This window comes from Vombatus ursinus, unplaced genomic scaffold, assembly GCF_900497805.2.
Source record: "Vombatus ursinus unplaced genomic scaffold, bare-nosed wombat genome assembly UNPS02011369.1, whole genome shotgun sequence".
Classification (NCBI taxonomy): Eukaryota; Metazoa; Chordata; class Mammalia; order Diprotodontia; family Vombatidae; genus Vombatus; species Vombatus ursinus.
This window is the reverse complement of record NW_020951147.1, coordinates 6,017,363-6,035,814: the sequence shown is the minus strand read 5'-3', so window position 1 is coordinate 6,035,814 and position 18,452 is coordinate 6,017,363. Positions and strand designations below refer to the sequence as shown.

General features: G+C 54.2%; 1 protein-coding gene across 1 annotated transcript in view; it reads right to left on the bottom strand.

Moving 5' to 3' along the window:
* The window catches only part of CDC42BPG (CDC42 binding protein kinase gamma), a 27,024-nt gene extending 22,985 nt beyond the window's left edge, over window positions 1–4,039 (bottom strand). The window contains 1 exon segment of the mRNA XM_027856255.1: window positions 3,871–4,039. Coding sequence (XP_027712056.1) covers window positions 3,871–4,039 — 169 coding nt within the window.
* Window positions 4,040–18,452: the final 14,413 nt, after the last annotated feature.

Genomic DNA, 18,452 nt, shown 5'->3' with positions numbered 1-18,452 from the left:
AGGGAGGAAGGAAGGGTGGGAGGGAGGAAGAAAGGAAGGGAGGGAGGGAGGAAAGAAGGAAGGGAGGGAGGGAGGAAAGAAGAAAAGAAGGAAGGGAGGGAGGGAGGGAGGATGGATGATTGGAGCACCTTTTTCTTTTCTTTTGAATGCACAGACCAGAAAGCATCACAGAAAAGCAGGGCAGCTCTGAAAGCTACAGGCTGAATTTATTTTATATATTTTAGAAGAACAGTAAGTGGCATATAACAGTCACACTTTCACATTCTACGTTTTACATGGAAATGCCCGTTTTATTTGGAGTTTGTGAAGAATTTTAAAAAAAAATTTAAGGGAAAAAACAAATCAGTAAAGCAGTCAGATCCAAGGACTCCCCACCCTTCTGAGCCAGTGAGACAAGGGTCTTAGCCTGGGGTCCATGAACTTATTTTTAAATAAATTCTGTTTCAATGTAATTGGTCTCTGGTTTTTATTTTATGCCTTTAAAATGCTGACTCTGAGAAAAGGTCCCTGGACAGACTTCCCCACTGTCCAGGTAAGGAGTCAATCTTGGCTAAAAGGAACTGTCCGCTCCAGATCTGACAACGCTATGTGCCTATGCTTTCCGTAAGGTGGGTGGGAGTACTACAATTCCCATGAGCCCAGGTCAGTTCGCTCCCTAGAGAAAGACAGGGTCTTCTCCCAGGGGCTTATGGGAGTTGTAGTCTACCCAAGCTATGGCCGGCAGCGGGTAGGAAGTTGAGTAGTTGCCAGGGGTATTGGGGAAACGCTCAGGAAACGGTCAGCTACCCGTCCCGCTAATCCACAGCTACCTAGAAACCCACCTAGAGGGTTACTCCTTACCACTTACTGCCCCTCTACAGCAGCGCCCACACTCTACTTGCCCCAGAATGAATGGCCATCTCCATGGGGGCTGATGGGACTTGTAGTCCCCCAGCCCCAAAGAAGGAAAGCTGGGGAAGGTCCACCGGTGAGACCGAGGGGGCACAGCCCCTATTCCTAGCTCACCCTGCCCAAGCTCCAGGCTCCCCTTGGCAGGGGCCAGGCCTGGGCCTGTCTTGGGGAACCGGATTGGCGACATTCCTCATAGGGAAAGCATTGTGGGGGGGGTGCAGAAGGAGGAGGAGGAATTGGGCTGGGGCCCTTGCCCTTGCCAGCCCTGGGCTGGGGGGCAGCTGCCAAAGTGGGAGCCAGGGGAGAAGGAGATAGAGCGGGGACTGGCCCGGAGCTGGGAGCTGGAGAGAAGTGGGATCTTGGCAAAGGATCATGGAACTTAGAAGGCACCTTACAGATCATCATCCATGTATGTCCCTCCCTCAATTTTACACCAGGAGAAACTGAGGCCCGGAGAGGTGAGGTTATTTGCCCAAAGTCCCACAGGGGCTAAGTAACCGGCAAGTCAAGCTTCAAACAAATGGCTCTTTACAGAAGAGGGGACAAAGTGGGAGAAGCAGAAGGGATGCTGGGCTGGGGAGGGAAGCCTGAAGTGATGGGACAATCTGGCTAAACCCAGGGCTCACGACTCAGTCCCTCCTGGCTATGGCGCAGGGTTTGGGCCCTGCCCCAAGCTGGTTCTCCGGGGGAAGCCCAGGCAAGAAACCTTTTCCTGAGAGTGTAAACACAGCCTTGAGAGGAATGAACAGCACTGCCCTCCCAACCCCCCTCCTGGCTGTCCCATCCCCCTTCCCTAGCCCTGGTCCTCTCACCCCCCCAATCCACTTCTCTCTCCGCCTTTAGACACCTCCCCAGCCTCCACCTCTCACTGTAGCTCTGTTCTCCCTATCCAGGTAGCCCATTCCCTGTGTCCTGCCCCGCTGCTCTCATGCTGGCTTTTCTCTCCCCACTCTTTCTCCAGGGAGGGCACATCACAGGCTCATGGAATTTGGAGCGGGAAGGGGTTTCTTATTGTTTTTTGTGTCCTGGGCCCCTTGGACAGTCTGGGGAAGCTCATGGACCCCTTCTCAGAATTACGTTTTTAAATGCATAAAATAAAACACATGAACCAATTATATTGAAATACAGTTATTAAAAAAATTTGTTAAAGTTCCCCAACCCCAGGTTAAGAACCCCTGATCTAGTCTAACTCCCTCAGGGCAGAAGGGGAAACTGAGGCCCCGACAAGGCAAGTGACTTGCCCAAAGCCTGTAGGAAGAGAGATCCTTGAGAGCAGAGACTGCTTTGTTTTTCTCTAGTGCCTCCAAACTCTAGCACAGTCCCTGGTGCTTAATAAATGCTTCTTGAGTTGAATTCACTTGAATTACAGCACACTGAGGGATTGGTCCTAAGTGGGAGGAAGGAGAGGTGGGCCATGGGCCAGAGAGGAAATTAGGGTCTGGGGAAAATGAAAGGCTACATTTCTGAATCTAGAAGCCCAGATCCATTCTCTGCCTCAGTTTCCCCTCTCAGGATGTAAGCTCCCCACCAACCAGGCTGGTTTGTGGGCTTCCGCCCAGAGCTGCTCCACAGGTTTAATAAACAGAAACTCTACAGCGGGGGAGGTATGGGAGCCTCCTTCCAGAAGTTAATTGCCTTGTTAGCCAGGGAAGGGGAGAGTAGGGAAGAGGAGAAATGTATATGGTGGTGGTAGAAGCAGCCCCAGGGTGCCCAGAGGGGGCTTAGGTGTGAACAGTCACTTAGGCAGATGAAGTTCAGTCTCTAACCCTAATTCTGGGCTCCTGTGGGAATGGGGAGAATCCCCCAATGCAACCTGGGGAGCAGGGCAAGTTAGGGCAGTGGAGGAATGAGTCACCCCCACACACAAACACACACATACACATACACACAGAAAGAGACAGAGAACTGTAGAACAGCAGAGCTGGAAGGAACCTCATCTGGGCTTAAATTCTATTCCAAAAGCATCTATTAGGTGCCACCTGGGTCCCATGCTCTTATTTTACAGCTAGGTAAACTAAAGTCCAGAGAAGGAAAGGATTTTGCCCATTAACAAACAGCTAGTGGGAACCCAGAAGCCTACAGAGCAAGAGTCGGAGGGGCCCAGAAACACCAGCCCGAGGACCTCACTGGGGAAAGTCACAGGGGAGGGAGTCTCTGGAAGCAGAGGAACACACGTGCAGGAGTTATAGAGGGAGCAGGAGAGAGCATAGGTAGAGACCGGGCCCCACTCGCTCCTGGGGCTGCGCCCATGATGACAGCAGGGGCTGGATGTCCCAGAACATCTGGGTTGCGGAGGGGAGGCCTGAGCAGGCGCTCATCAGCAGGAATGCCAAGGGCTCTACGCTGGGCAAACACTCAGCCAAGGCCCCACCCTCGGGAAGCTCTGCAGCTGGGGACTTGGGCCACGGGGGCGGGGGGAGCAGGGTTGGGGGCACTGTGGCCCCGAAGCCAGAGCCCTAGCTGAGTTCCTCTGCCTGGGGTTCAGGGTCACCCTGGGCCAGCCACTCCCAGGTGACTCAGCCACCACGGTCCATTGAAAAGGGGGCTGGGTCCCTATGGAAGATTTGAGATGGGGGATGGTGGAGTGCCGATTGATGGCCTCTCCACCACAGGGGTCCCTGCGCAGGTGGGTAGCTAAAGAGAGGGCCAGAGTCCTGCCCACGGCCAGTAACAAAGGGGCTGGAGAGGCAATGTTTGCCTGAACGTGTGTCCGACCAGGCACAGGGCGGCTGAGTGTGGGAGCGCGGCATGTGCCTGAGTCCTACTGGGGGCGCGTCCCCCTAGGTGTGTGTGAGCCTCGGGAAGTAGGTGGGTGGGCGGGCAGGTTTAGTCCCGCGTGGATGCTCCCTGGAATGGCTGGCTAGCCCCTCCCTCTCCTCGGAGCCCCTCCAAGTGCCGGGCAGTACTTTGCCAAGCGTGTCTGCCCAGCAGGGCATAGGGAGAGGGTCGGCCACCCCAGCCCACCCCCAGCCCACTCACCCCAGCTGAGGAAATGCGCCACGTTCCTCTCCCGGCGCAGGGGGGCGCTGGAGAGCTCCTGGTGCAGCCCCAGCAGGAGGTCCAGCAGCCCGTCCAGGAGGCCAGCCGGCTCCGGGCCCCTGCGCTCCCCGCTCACCAGCCTGTCCAGGGCCTGCAGTCTGCGCTCCATGGTGCGCTCCGCTGGGCTGGGGCTGCGCTCCGCTGGGGCTGCGGTCCGCTGGGGCAGCGCTCCGCTGGGCTGGGGCTGCGCTGGGCTGCGCTCCGCTGGGGCTGCGCTCCCCTGGGGCTGCGCTCCGCTGGGCTGGGGCTGCGCTGGGCTGCGCTGGGCTGCGCTCCGCTGGGGCTGCGCTCCGCTGGGGCAGCACTCCGCTGGGGCTGCGCTCCGCTGGGGTTGGGCTGGCCTGGCCTGGGCTGCGCTGCGCTGGGCTGGAGAGGGGCAGGCGCTGCGGGACGGGGGAGCCGGCCCCCCGGCAGCCCCCGGTGCTCCTGGGCTAGGGCCTGGCCGGCTGCATGGCTGGCGATGACCCGCGGTCCCCTCCCCCCGCGTCGGGACCCCCCTCCCTCCCTCCCCGGCTGTCACCTTCCTCTCCCTGCTGGCGGCGGGCGGCCTCACCTGGGCTGGGGCTGTCCCAGCCCCGCCCCTGACGGACAGGTAGCTGGCGGCCAATCAGGGGCCGCCGGCCGGAGGTGGAGGTGGAAGAATGGGTGGGACGGGGAGGGTACCCGAGTCCCGTTCAGGAAGTTGAGCGAGTGTGTGGGGGGGGGGCGGCTCAGCCTGCCCCTCTCTCCTCCCCTGCTTCCCAGACCAAACCTGCCCCCCTCCTTTGGCCCCACCTGAGGCGTCAAGCACAGAGACCACGAACTCTGTCGACCCCAGGCCAGTCTGGCCCTGGTCCTGGTCCTGGTCCTGGTCCTGGTCCTGGTCCTGGTCTTGGGTAAGGGGCCTTAGGGCGTTGGGGCGGCCAAGCGTCCCAGGGCCTCCTGGGAGATGTAGTCCCTCCTCTTCCCAGGTCATTACTGACAATAACGCCTTGTCTCCCTCCTGGCCTCCCCAGGACCCTTTCGCCTAGAAATCCCAAGCGTCGCGGCTGGAAAGGCCCAGGGAGAATTTAGGGCTGGCGCGAGGTTGGGGAAGGTGCTGGATTTGGAATTAGGAGGCCTGTGGTTAGATGCCGGCTACCTGGGCTCCCTTGAGCTAATCACTTCTGAGCCTTAGTTTCTTCATGTGTAAAATAAGGATGTGATTATATTTGCACTGAAGACCTCACAGAATTTTTTGTTTTGTTTTTACGAGACAACCCTCTCTTAAACCTCCAGGAACTACAGAAATGGGAGTCAGTATGAGGAGAAAAGATTTAGAGGGGCAAGGACCCTTGAAGAGCATCTAGCCCAAAGGGGAAACTGAGGCCCCGAGAGACTAAGTGACTTTTCTGCTTGTATCCCAAGGGTAGAACCAGGAGCAACGCTAAAAGTTGCCAAGTGGTAGATTTGGGCTCAACCAGAAAAGACATCCTAGGGTCAGAGCTGGCCAGCAAAGGAATGGGGAGGATAGGGCTCTCCCCGACACCCCGGACAGCTCCAAGGGGAGCCTAGTATAGGTCGTAAGGGAATTCTGGCCCAGAAGTTCTTTCGGTCCCTTATCTGTCATTCTCTGGACCTCCTGCCCTGTGGCTTCCAAAGTAATTCAGCTCTCAGAACACCAACTTTTCCATCCTGAATTTCCAGGGACACAAACCGAGAGCTTCATTCTCTCGCCCCTCACCATCCTGCTCCAACTTCCCAAACTGGCCTCCTAGCTGTTTCCCACCACCATGCCTTTGCATCGGCCCTCACGCCTGGAATGTTCTTCCTCCTCATCTCTTGGAGCTCCAGGATCCTTTCAAAGCCTAGCTCAAGGGCCACCTCCTGCAAGAAGAACTTCCATATCCTCTCAATTGTTAAGCACTTGGCCCCCTACCCAGAGAGTCCTTTGTGTTTCTTCGTGGCTGCTCATCTATGTGGAGCTCCCCTGCCCCCATCCCCGGCAAAATCCAAGTACTGCCTTCCTTCTGAGCGCTTGTCTTTGTAGCCTCTGCACCCACGCACAGTTCCTGGCACATAGGAGGTGCTTAATAAATGCTTATTGGTTTAGCTTGCATGGATTGGACGTCGTGGGTCACATCGAATTAGACAAGAGGAATCAGATCTGTTCCAAGGGATCGGTTTCCCTTCTGTCTTTGGAACCAAGTAAATGCTTAATAAATGGAAGAAGAGTTGGAGTCTCTAGAGTCAAAGCCCAGTTGCAAGGGTTTGAGAATTGAGCAGGGGGCCAAGAAATGTAAGCCTCAGGTAAATGCAACATTTTCTTTTCTTTTCTTCTTTTCTTTGTAAAGGCATTTTTTGCAAGATATTTGGAGGTGAGGAGGGAGGGCTTTCCAGGCGTGGGGGTCAGCCAGTGCAAAGGCACGGAGAGGAGAGATAGACTTGTGCCCTAGGAGCCAGCAGGCCATATTGGCTGGATTACCAAGTATGTGAAAGGCAAGTAATGAGTAACATATGATGCTGGGCTCTGGCTTCTGTCTCCCACCCCGGGCCCTCTGCCCAGAGGCCCTCCCGCCTCCTCTCTCCCTTGGAGAATTCCTAGCTTCTTTCCAAGTTCAGCACTGGGGCCACCTCCGTAAGATTTTTTCTGAGCCCTCCAAGCCTTAGTGCATTATCTCCCTTTTGGAATTATGTCCACCCCCTCTCCAGCTTTCCAGTCTCATCATTTCCAGGTCTCCTCCTCTCATAATCTCATAATTTTTTTAGCTCCTCCCCCTCCCTTTAAGTCCTGACAATACTGCCCTCACTGCTGGCTAGCCCTGACACCTCTGACCCCAGCATGGAGTAAGAGATCATTGGATTCACAAGCATTTGTTCTGTGGGCCCACTATGTGCCAGGCCCTAGAAACAAAAGGCACCAGTCCCTGCCCCTAAAGAGCTTCCTGGGAGAAGAGGTGAGGCTTGAACTGAACTTTGAATGGAACAAGGTATTCTAAGAGAGAAAGCATTCCAGTCCTGGCAAATGGCCAGTGCTAGGCCTGGAGATGGAGGGCCACGGCTGAGGAACGGCAAGGCCAGCGTGGCTGCGATACTGGAGGAAATAAGCATCTAGAAAGCACCTATTGTGTGCCAGGCACTGTGCTAAGCATTTTACAATGATTATTTCTTGTGATCCTCACAACAACCCTGGAAGGTAGGTGCTGTTTTACAGATGGGGAAACGGAGGCAAATAGAGGTTCATGCAGCTAGTATTTTCCCCAGGCCAGCAATCTTATGTGCCTGGGCTCCCCTCTGACAGTCCAGATTGGCTCACTCACACCTGCTCAGCCTCCTGAACAGTGGTCCATGAGCAGAAGAGGCACTAGGGTAGGGCACCTGGGGCAAGCCCCAGGCCCTGACTCAGAGAGGCAGGCTTCCATTCCCGTGGGGTTGCTGGGCTTGGTTTCTGGATGCTGGACCTGCCTTCCCACAGTTACTCAGTCTGTTCTCAGACCTACCCGCAGGGTTTTCACAGCCCCAGAGCAGCCTGGTCTGGCGGATCTGCCCCAAGCACATGGGACATTTTGGGATGCACAAGGGATTAACGGTGGGACAGCCCTAGCACTGCCCAGCCCCAGTCCTCAAGTCTTCCTCCTTTCCATTTTACCTTCTGTTCATTCCTAAGCGTTCCTTCCCTCACATTCCTCCCCTCCTCTGGGGCAGAGAGTGCCTGTAAAGTGCTTAACACAGTGCCTGGCACATGGTAGGCACTTGATGAAGGTATGCCCACTCCGTTGCGGGGCTCAGAGAAACCTCGAGGCTTCCCGCTGGGCCCCGTGGAGAGAGGCTGCTTCTCCTCAAATGCCCCGTGACCAGGGCCAGGAGCAGAGGCTGGCACGTCCACTTCCTGAGCCTCCCTCTGCCACCTTGGCTCAGCAAACACTTTTCCCCTAACATGCCCTCCATCATGCCCAGGTCCTCGTTGGCACCAATCTCCCTCCTGTGTTTAGTGTCTGACATGAAGCCAACACTTCCTAGTCGTGTGACCATGGGTGAGAAACTCTGAGCCTCAGTTTCCTCATCTGAAAACTGGAGACAGTAGCACCTATATTCTTACAGGGCTATTGTGAGGAAATAACTGTAAAATATGAAGCCCTCCCCCTGCCCAGCCCCCTGGCATGCTGTGGGAGGCCACTGTGGGGTGTGGATGCCTGGACCTCCGAGGAAACCTGACCAGGAAAGTCCCCAGACCCGGCGCATCTCCCCCGGCTCCGATTCCATTCCATCCGAGACATTTATGAAATGACCGCTTTCCCTTGCTGTGGACGCATCCCCCAAAGTGGAGCCCACTGGTGCTGGGGATCAGGAGGAGGCCCCGCCTCCCAGCCTGCTCCCTGACTTATCTTCATGCTCTCCTGTTGCTTCTCTCCGGCTGCCAACAAACACGCTCTCCCAGCCTTCCAAACTCTCCCAGATCCCAGTGTCCTCACAAGCGTATCGCCCTCTATCTCTCCTCCCTTTCCTGGCTAAATTCCTTGAGGAGGCTGTGGTGCCTCCACATTCCCTCCCCTCACTGCTTTCTTAACCCCTCCCAATCCTCTGGACCATTCCTCTGGAACTGCAGCCCCGCCCCACAGCTACCTGCGCTCTCCTAATCAGCAAAGCCGGCGGCCTTTTCTCTGTCCTCATCCTTCCTGAGCCCTCGGCAGACCCTGATGCCGTCTGATTTTACCACCTTCTGAGACACTCTTCTCTCTAGGTTTTAGGACACTTCTCTCTCTCTCACTCTGTGTGTGTGTGTGTGTGTGTGTGTGTGTGTGTGTGTGTGTGTGTCTGTTTCTCTCTGTCTGTGTGTCTGTGTGTCTCTGTCTCTGTATGTGTGTGTGTCTTTGTATCTTTGTCTGTGCCCCTCCCCCCGTCTCTCTGTCTGTCTCTCTTTGTCTGTGCCCTCCCCTCTCTGTCTCTCTGTCTCTGTCTGTGTCTTTCTCTGTGTCTGTCTGTCTCTGTCTCTGTGTCTGTCTTTGTCTCTCTGTGTATGTGTGTGTGTCTGTCTCTTTGTCTGTGTCCCCCCCACCCCCGTCTCTCTGTCTCTCTTTGTCTCTGTCTCTCTGTCTCTCCCTCTCTCCCCTCTGGCTCTCCTCCTCCCTCTCTGACCACTCCTCAGAGTCCTTTGCTTGGATGTCATCCCTGTCATGCCTACTAACTAGAAGCATCCCCCAAAGGCATGTCCTGGGCCCTCTTCTCTTCCCTCTCTATGCCCTCTCCCTTGGTGATCTCATTACCCCCTGTGGCTCCAACGATCATCTCTATGCATGTACTTACTCAGCCCTGACCTCTTTCTTGACTTCCGCTTTCACGGTTTGGAATGCCTTTGAGACATCTCAAACTGGGTGTCCTACAGACATCTCAGATCTCAGCAAGTCCAAAACAGCCCAACAAAAATGGGAATAACAATAACACGTCCATCCCAGGGCTGTTGTGAGGATGCAATGAGATAATAATTATAAAATGTTTGGCAAATGCCTGGCGAACAGTAGGGGCTGAATAAGTGCTTTGTTGGTTGATTAATTAATAATTAATTAAGGTTGCAAAGAGTTGTCACAACTGGGGCTAGTCCCTTCCCCTCTCTAGGCCTCAGTTTCTTCATCTGTCAAGTGAGGAGATCATGGAATCACAGACTGAAACCTGGGAGTGACCTTAGAGGTCACTCAGTCTAAATGCCCAACTGTTACACATAAGGAGCTGAGTTGAGAGAGGGCAGGAGACACGGCCAAGGTCACACAGGTGCCTAGCTGGGATTCGCATCCAGGTTCTTCACTCCTAAGCCAGCCCTCTTTCCACTGTGCCAGGAGATCGTGCGTCCAATGCTGAGCAGGCTCTAAAATACTGGGCGGGCCGGGGCGGGAACAGACACCCTTGGGTGCCTTCCCAGCCCCGAATCTCAGGATGGGAAGGTGCTGCTAGGGAGGGCTCCTTCCTCAGGCAGCCACACGAGGGTGCCAGAGACCAGGAGGGAGGGGAATGGCATGCCATGGTCTAGGGAGGGGATGCCCCTCGCCCTGCCCCCAAGCAACCACCAGAGGGCAGCAGATCCACCGGGACCTGCCTTGGTCATCCATTCACCAACCCGGATTGGGGGGGACGCAGAGGCAAAGCCCATCTGGACGTCGCTGTTGAGGGGCTTACAGTTGAGTCCTCCCTGCCTTTCTTGTTCTGCTGAAAGCCTGCTTGTCTTTAAAGCCCAGAGCAAATGCCTCTTTCTCCAGGAAGCCCCCCAGGATTCCTCCCAGCTGGGAAGGAGGCCCTTCACAGTGGCTGCTTGCAGTGGTAGGTTCTCTTAGAGCTGAGCCGGCCGGCCACAAGGACCCCAAACAGCGCTTTGCATATCCCCTTACAAGCCCCAGCCTCGGGCTCTGCTCACGACAGGCCGCACCCTCCACGTTTGTGGAACAAATGAGGGGCACACCACAACTGTGATGAGAGGGGAGAGGTCACACTGGGGAAGGGGCCGGTGGGGGAGTCAAAGGGCCCTAGCTCTGCTGCAGGCCTCGGTTTCCTCACCTGTAAGCAAGAGTTGGAAGGGAGCTCTGAGTCCCCAAGCTGTACAGGACAGAAATCCAGTCGCCGGGCTGGTGCCTGAAGACCCCTCCAGGAGGCCAGTCAGTTCTGGACCGCTTAACCTAAGAGCGGCTCGACTCTTTGTAATTCGAAGATGCTGCTGCTTCCTCGCCCAGCCCTAGAACGTAAGCTCTTGGAGGGCAGGAACCATAGATTTGGGTCTGTCTGCCCTGTGCCCCTGCACTGAGTAGGCTTCTGAGAGATGTTAATTCATTTCCAATATGGTAACGGGCCTTCTAATATGTTTGTGTTAATGTAGTTGTTATTTCTTGAGCCCTCTAACGTTTGCAGTGTTCCTAACTCTGATTGGAGGCTCAGCTGAGAATAGTATCGCCATGGAGAAACTGAGGCAGAGAGGTAAGGTAACCTGCCCAAGGTCGTAGCTAGTTAAAGGCAGAATCTTACCCTGGGTTGCTGAGGCGAAAAATCACCAAATGAGACTGAGACGTGGCACATGGGATGGGAGGTCAGGCCTGAACTGAGTTCAAATCCAGCCTCAGACACTGAATGGTTCTGGGACTCTGGGCAAGTCACTCAACCTCTGCTTGCCTCAGTTTCCTCATCTGTAAAATGGGGATAAGAACAGCACCTACTTTGCAGGGTTGTTGTGAAGACCAAGTGAGCTAATAATTGTAAAAAAAAAAAAAAAAAAGCTTAACAGTGCTTGGCACATAGTAGGTGCTATAGAAATACTTATTCCCTTCTCCCCCCACCCCACCCCAAGTCTAACTAAGGCAGGTGTTCGATTTTTTGTTCTGTGTTTTAGTTGTTTGGGTTCTAAGGCCCCTCCTACCCTGACATTCCCTCTTCTAAGACCCCTCCCAGCTCTGACATCCCATGTTCTCAGGCCCCTCCCAGCTGTGACATTCCCTGTTCTAAGGCCGCAAATGACTAAGGACAAACATGCTTATATCCAGGATAAGTTGGAGATGATGACCAGGGGGAGAGAAGGCCCTCACATTAAGGGGAATCAGGAAAGGCTTCCTAGAGAAGGGAGGTTGTTTGCTCAGGCTTGAAGGAAGCCAGGAGGGGGAGACGAGGTGGGAGGAAAGGGTTCTTTTCCAGTTCTAAGCCCAGCAAAATCCCAGGACCTAAGCCTGCCTTCCTCTGACCCCAGTTCCCAGTGGTGAATAAGGGGTCACTCAACAGTATCCCCACCTCCCAGAAGGATTCAGGAATCAATCAGTCAATCAACAAACAGGGCCTTAATAGGGGCCTGGCACTATGCTGAGTTCTGAGGATACAAACATAAAAGGGAAGGGGCAGCTAGGTGGGTGCAGTAGACAGAGCACTGGCCCTGCAGTAACCCTGATTGCCTCCAAAATATGAATGAAAGGGGGACAGCCCTGGACTCAAGCGGCTCGTGTCCTAATGGGACAGACAGCATAGACTTACTCACATGTATATATACATGTAAACACGGGATGTACACAGAGCAGACTCAAGGGTGTCTTGGATGGAAAAGCATCGAGCCTCATGGAGAAGGTGGTGCTGGAGATGAACGTTCAATGGAGCCAGGGATCCCAAGAGGCCAGGGTGAGGAGTGAGGGCATTCCAGGTGTCAGGGACAGCCAGTGCAAAGATATGGAGATGGGAAATGGAGCATCATATGGGACAGACGGCAGGGAGGCCAACGGGGCTGGAACGCAGAATGTGGGTGAAAGGGAATCAGGCATAAGATTTGAAAGATGGTGTCATGGGCATATGGCACGTGCGTGGAACGCCCCAGGCAGCATCCCCACACGGGGCACAAGCAGCTGCTTCTAGGAGAACACCCCGGAATGCTCCGGCCCACTCCTCACCTGGTGGAGAGGCGGCTCTTTGACTGGACGTGGAGGCTTCCAAAAGGCCCGTCAACTTCAGCCATCTCCTCCTTGGAGCTCCTGGGGTGGGAGGCTCAGAAGCTGGTGAAGGGGCAGAGCCCAGTGGAGCCCAGACTTTGGAAGTTCAAAAGGTCCAGAGCGCTCCCCATCACGCCACAGCTATCCAGTGTCAATACCGTGAGGGTAATGAGAAGTGATAGATTCGGGGAGGACCCCTGGGTCTCCCCTCGATTGGAAGTTGAGATGGAGTTTCACTCGGCAGGTATTCCTAATCTGGACATGGACTTTAGGTAAGACCTGAGCTAAGGTTCAGGCGGGGTCGCCCGGAGACTGAGGGGCCTCCGTCCACTCGGGACATCACCTTCCTCCCTGGGAAGGTGACCTCCCCCGGCCTGAGTCTGTCCCAGCCCTGCCTCTGACGGACAGCTATGTCCCAGAGACGTTGGGAGGGGAAGTGTTGGTACGTCGGGTCTGCTCCGTCTTCAAGCAAAAGGAAGGAGTGCAGCCGGTGGGGGCTCGAGCCGATGGCGTTAGGGATGAAGGGTGCGGGGAGAAAAAGATGAGTTCTGCTTTGGACACGAGGTTGACTTGCCTCTGTCTTAACAATTCAGGAAGTCAGCGACCACAGGGGTGGGGGGAGGGAGGACTCCAGTCCCTATACGGAGCTTGGGTTGTGAAAACGGAAATCATCAATTCTGCCCTTGGGAGGAGAAGGGCAGCAAGGGACAGATGGTGATGGATCTGGGGGACAAGCGGGCAGAGGAAGGGGCTGGCCCAAAGCGAGGGGTTAGATGAGAGGTTAGGGCAGGAAGGGGGCTTGGGCTCCTCTCCGACGACAAGCTCGATTCACAGATAACAGAATTATCTGCCGTTACTTTCTAATCCTGTGTAGGGAAGACCCCAGACGTGGAGAGGCCACCTGTGCTGGGGGTTCAGCTCTAGCCTCCTCTGCTCCCACCCTTCTCCAAGGGAGATGGTTGCTGAGGTCCCTTCAGCTCTGAAATTCTGGGAGTCTGTGGTTCTGCACTGAGGTGCGGGGGACTCTGTGAGCTCTCTCACCACAGGCTCATTTACACTTTAAAGCTGCATCCTGGAGAAAGCAATCTTGAACCCATAGAGAAACGGCGCGTGAAGGGTGGAATTTCTGGCACTGTGACAATAAGTCCTCTCAGCAGTGGCTCGGTGAGGTGAGTGTTCCATGGCCCAGGCTTCCCAGTGGTGCCCCTGGTGTCTCTTTCTATCTCCTCTCCTCTGACCTAAACCTGCCCTCAGTGCACCCTGACATTGGGCACTCTTTCCTCCTCCATTATTCGTTCTCTTCTACGTACAGGGCCCAGTTCAGGGTGCTGGAAAAGCAAAAGTGAGAAATGACATAAAATGGTCAAAGAATACAAACAGGCAGTTCTCAGATGAAGAAATTAAAGCCATCTATAGTCATACGAAGAAATACTCTAAATCACTATTGATTAGAGAAATGCAAGTCAAAACAACTCTGAGGGACCACATCACACCTATCAGATTGACCAAGATGACAAACCAGGAAAACGATCAATGTTGGAGAAGATGTGGGAAAATTGGAACACTGATGCATTCTTGGTGGAGTTGGGAAATGATCCAGCCATTTTGGAGAGCAATTTGGAACTATGCCCAAAGGGCTATAAAAATGTGCAATAGGACTTCTAAGGCTGTATTCCAAAGAGATCATACAAATGGGAAAAGGACCCACATGTACAAAAATATTCATAGCAGCTCTTTCTGTGGTGGCAAAGAATTGGAAATTGAGGGGATGCCCATCCATTGGGGAATGGCTGAATAAGCTGTGATATATGAATGTAATGGAATACTATTGTGCTATAAGAAATGATGAACAAGCAGACTTCAGAAAAACCTGGAAAGACTCGTATCGTCTGATGCTGAGTGAAATGAGCAGAACCAGGAGAACGTTGTACACAGTAACAGCCACGTTGTGTGATGACTAACATTGATAGACTTAGCTCTCCTCAGCAATGCAAGGATCTAAGACAATTCCAAAGGTCTCGTGATAGAAAATGCTATCCACATCCAGAGGAAGAGCTATGGAGTTTGAATGCAGATCAAAGCAGACTGTTTGCTTTTTTTTTCCTTCTGTTGTGTTTTGTTTCCTCTTTCTAGTGGCCTCTTATTGGTTCTAATTCTTCCTTACAACATGACTAATGTGAAAATATGTTTAATAGGAACGTATATGTATAGCCTATATCAGATTGCACGCTGTCTTGGAGGGGGGAGGGAGGGAGGGGGAGAAAATTTAAAACTCAAAAGCATATGGAAGTGATTGTTGATAAATCAAAACAAATTAATAAAAAAGGAGTTTAGCAAAAGAGGAAAAGAAAAGAAAAGAAAGAAAAATGACATAGCCTTTTCCCTCACGGAGCTGCCTGTTGGAGCATGCCTTCCGGGCCCTCCTCATCTCACTTAGGGGTAGCAAAAGCTCTCTCCCCCGGCTGTAAGAGGGCTGCCCTGGGCTCTGGCATGGCCTTTGGGGCCTGGAATGGGGCAGGGGAGGGGGGACAGCCCTGGGAGAGAAGGTCAGAGTAGAAGCTTCTTGAGGTCAAGGGTTGTTTCATTTTCATCTTTTAGCCCTGGCACCCTGCATGGGCCTCGCACATAACAGATGATTTACTGAATGATGGCTGATTGACTGGCTGAGGGGAGGGGTTCTAGGCTGCATCCCCGGCTCTTCCCTAGACCAGCCCTGCTGTCCTGTATGTCTCCATTTCCTTTAACTGGATCCTAGAGCAGGACACGTTGGCCAGTTCAAGTTCATACCCTCATGCCTCGCCACCCCTGCTCCCATCAGCCCCGACTGGCATCAGGTGGTAAGGGGGCATCAGCTGCTTGCACCAAAGCCGAGCCCAGGAAGCTCACTGGCCTTGGGTCCAACCTCCTGAGGGGAAGGGGCAGAGAAAGGCCTTCTCTGGCCTGCGGAGGAGTACAAGGGACCTCGGCCACCTCTGATCCAACCCCACCTGAGAGGCGGCCTCACAGAGCAGCCCTGACAAGGCCTGTCCAGAAGCCTTTTCTGGCAGGGGACCCAGGACTTCTCCATTCAGGCCACGTCACCCCGGGCAGCTCTATCCGAAGGAAGACGCCAAGCCTAAACTGGCATCTGGGCAGCTCGCCCCCATCAACCGAACCTGATTCTGCCCTGGGGGCCAAACAGAACAGAGCCGCCCCAGGAGGCTGCTTCGCCAGCCCAGTCAGCCTCAGCTCCTTTAGGTGTTCCTTATGAGACATGGCCTCCAGGCCCTCCAGCAGCCTGATTGCCCTCCTCCGGACACTGTCCAGCTGGTGAACGTCCTTCTTAAACCAAGGTTCCCAGAGCTGAAAGAGAACCTTCGCTCCCTATTCAGAAAACTGCCCCTCTTGGGGTGCAGTCCGACGGATGCAGATCTCTGCGTTCTAGGAAAGGGGAAATGGGGTAGCGGGTGGTGTACCTCTGGAACCCTGCCACCCGATAGATCTCTTAAGCTGCAGGGTGCTGTGGCCGTTGGGTATCCGCACCAGATTTGGCATTAATTTGATGGGCCCCTGCACGGAGCAAGGCTGGGGTGGAGAAGTGACCCCAGAGTGCCTAAGGAGGGCCTAAAACTGGCCCAGGTCAGTAAAGGAGCCGATCAAAGATCGAGAGTGGGATCAGCAGCTAGATGGTGCAGTGGATAGGGCACCGGCACTGAAGTCAGGAGGACCTGAGTTCAAATCCGGCTTCAGACCAAACACTTGACACTTACTAGCTGTGTGACCTTGGGCAAGTCACTTAACTCCAATTGCCAAAAAAAAAAAAAAGTGGAATCAGGCCCCAGAGATATCCCCTTATTAGCTTGGGCTGCTAAGATGGAGACATTCGGTATTTTTAAACAAACAAACCAAAAAAAAAACGATTAGCACTGGGCTGCTTTGTGAGGTAGTGAGCTGCTTGTCACTGGAGGTCCTTAAGTATGGCACAGGATTTTGAACCTTAAGGAGGGGCCTCAGTCATCCCGTAGTCCAATCTCGTTCCAGCCCCAGGATGGACCAGAGGCCCCCTGAGGTCGGACTCTTCCAGACTGGGCTATGATGGTATTCCCCGAATCCTCAGTGCTCTTCTCTGCCTTTCCTTCCCTGGGTGGGGCTGGTCAGCTTTCACTAGGGCCCCAGCCAAGCCCCAGAATTCTGGGGAAAGTGCCTAAGAGCCCAGCAAGCTATGAAGTGTCACCCCAGCAGGAGGGACTATTATTATCCTCGTCGGGCTCCTGCTGCCTCCAGTTAATAAGCCAGATGGCTTCCCACCCACCCCCAGCTGGCCTGGCTGAACAACTGGGGGATAGGCGCCCCGTCTGGTATTCTAATCATTAGCGTTGCCTGGGCCCAGAGGAAGCCTGGATGAAGCCTCCCCTCCCCAGCTGGGGGCACACAGGCCCAAGCCCCTTCAGACGCCAGCTAGTCTGCAGCTCCACCCTCGGCCGAGGAGAGGCCGGGCTCCAAAGAGGGGGTCAGGGGGTGACTTAGGGAGGGGTGGCCCTTGCTTTGAAAACATTTATTTATAGGCTCGTGAGATTTAGAGCTCAAGGGAGAATCTGACCTAGCAGTCAGGCTTTCCTTGGCCCTGACGCACTCTATCACTCCTCCGTCACCTGGCTGCTCCCATTCACTTCTCACCCGTCCTCAGCAGAGGACCTTCCCATTCCGCACGCCATCCTACATCCTCTCCTCTTTCTTTTGACCCTGGGTTAGGAAAAGGCAGCCCTTACGCTCCTCAGTCAACCCCAATCCCCTCTCCTTGTGCCCTCGATCTCGACCCACTTGTCTCCTACAGAAGCTTGAACTTTGGAAGCCCTAATGGTCCAGCTTTGTTTATTCACTGATTCCGTTCCTCTTGGCCACAAGCCTTAGATCCCCAGGAGCCTTTAGAAAGCCCACCCTTAATCCCACCATCCCCTCAAGTCACCGTCCTATACCTTTCCCTCCTTTCATAGCCGACCTCTCAGAAAGGCTCTCCTATTTCACGTCTCCCACTTTCTTCTCATCCCTCGTCACCTCTGTCCTGGAGCTAAACTGAAAGCTCTCTGCCCGATCGGATACCTGAGTGATCCAGTCACTGCTGAATGAGCAGTGACTGAGCCCCAGCCCCACGTCCTGCTCTCCTGCCTGTCTCCTCACTCCTCATTCTCCTTTGCTGGCTCACTCTCCATGACCCTCGTGGTGGAGCCTGGACCCTCCCTTCTCTTCACATTGACTTGAACTCATAGTTCCTAGGAATTCAGCTAGCTTCTCTGCGCAGATGACTCCCGAATCCACAGCTCCATGCTGACTGGACATCCCTATCTGCGTCACGGCCATCCCAAACCGAGGTTTCCCAAGCAGAATTCATTCTTTCTCTCTAGCCCCACTTCTCCGGCTTCTGTGGAGGATGCCACCTTTCTGTTAGTCCTCCAGGTTTGTTGGCTATGAGGGAACCTCAATCTTATCTTGTATTCTACACTCCAACCCCCATGTCCCTTCAGGTGCTCCCTCATCTTTTCCAGCCCCACAATGTCTCCCCTCTGTCCCCTTCAGTCCCCTTGCACCATCACTAGCCCAGCCTTACCCCCTCCTCTCTTTTCACCTGAACTCTTTCTACAGTTCATTCATTGGTCTCCCAGCCTCTGGTCCACCCCGGACACAATCGCTCACTGGACATTCCTAAAGCCTTCTGCTACCCCTCATTCTGCCAGAGAAGCTCTGGGTACTCCCTCTATCCCCCACCCCCCTGTTAAGCTTCTCTTTAACATTTCAAGCCCTTCACAATCTGGCTGCCACCGACCTTTCCAAGTGGATCGTGCAACACTGCCCTGCTCTCAACTCTGGCCCAACTGGCCGAATGTTCCCTAAACACCGCCATCTCCCCCCTACGCTCCTTGGCATGCCAAATGCTGTCCCTCACCCCCACCTCCTGGAGCCCCCCAGCTCCTTTCCGGGCTCCAGGGCCACCTTCAAGAGACTTTTCAGATGCCCCTAAGGGATTAGCACCCTCTCCTCATCCCAGGGATTTCTTTACTTTGTGTCTAGCCTTTATTTGCTTCTCTGTGCATACATGGTATCTGCTGAGTAGACTGGAAGTTCCGTGAGGGAAAATTGTTGAGTGCT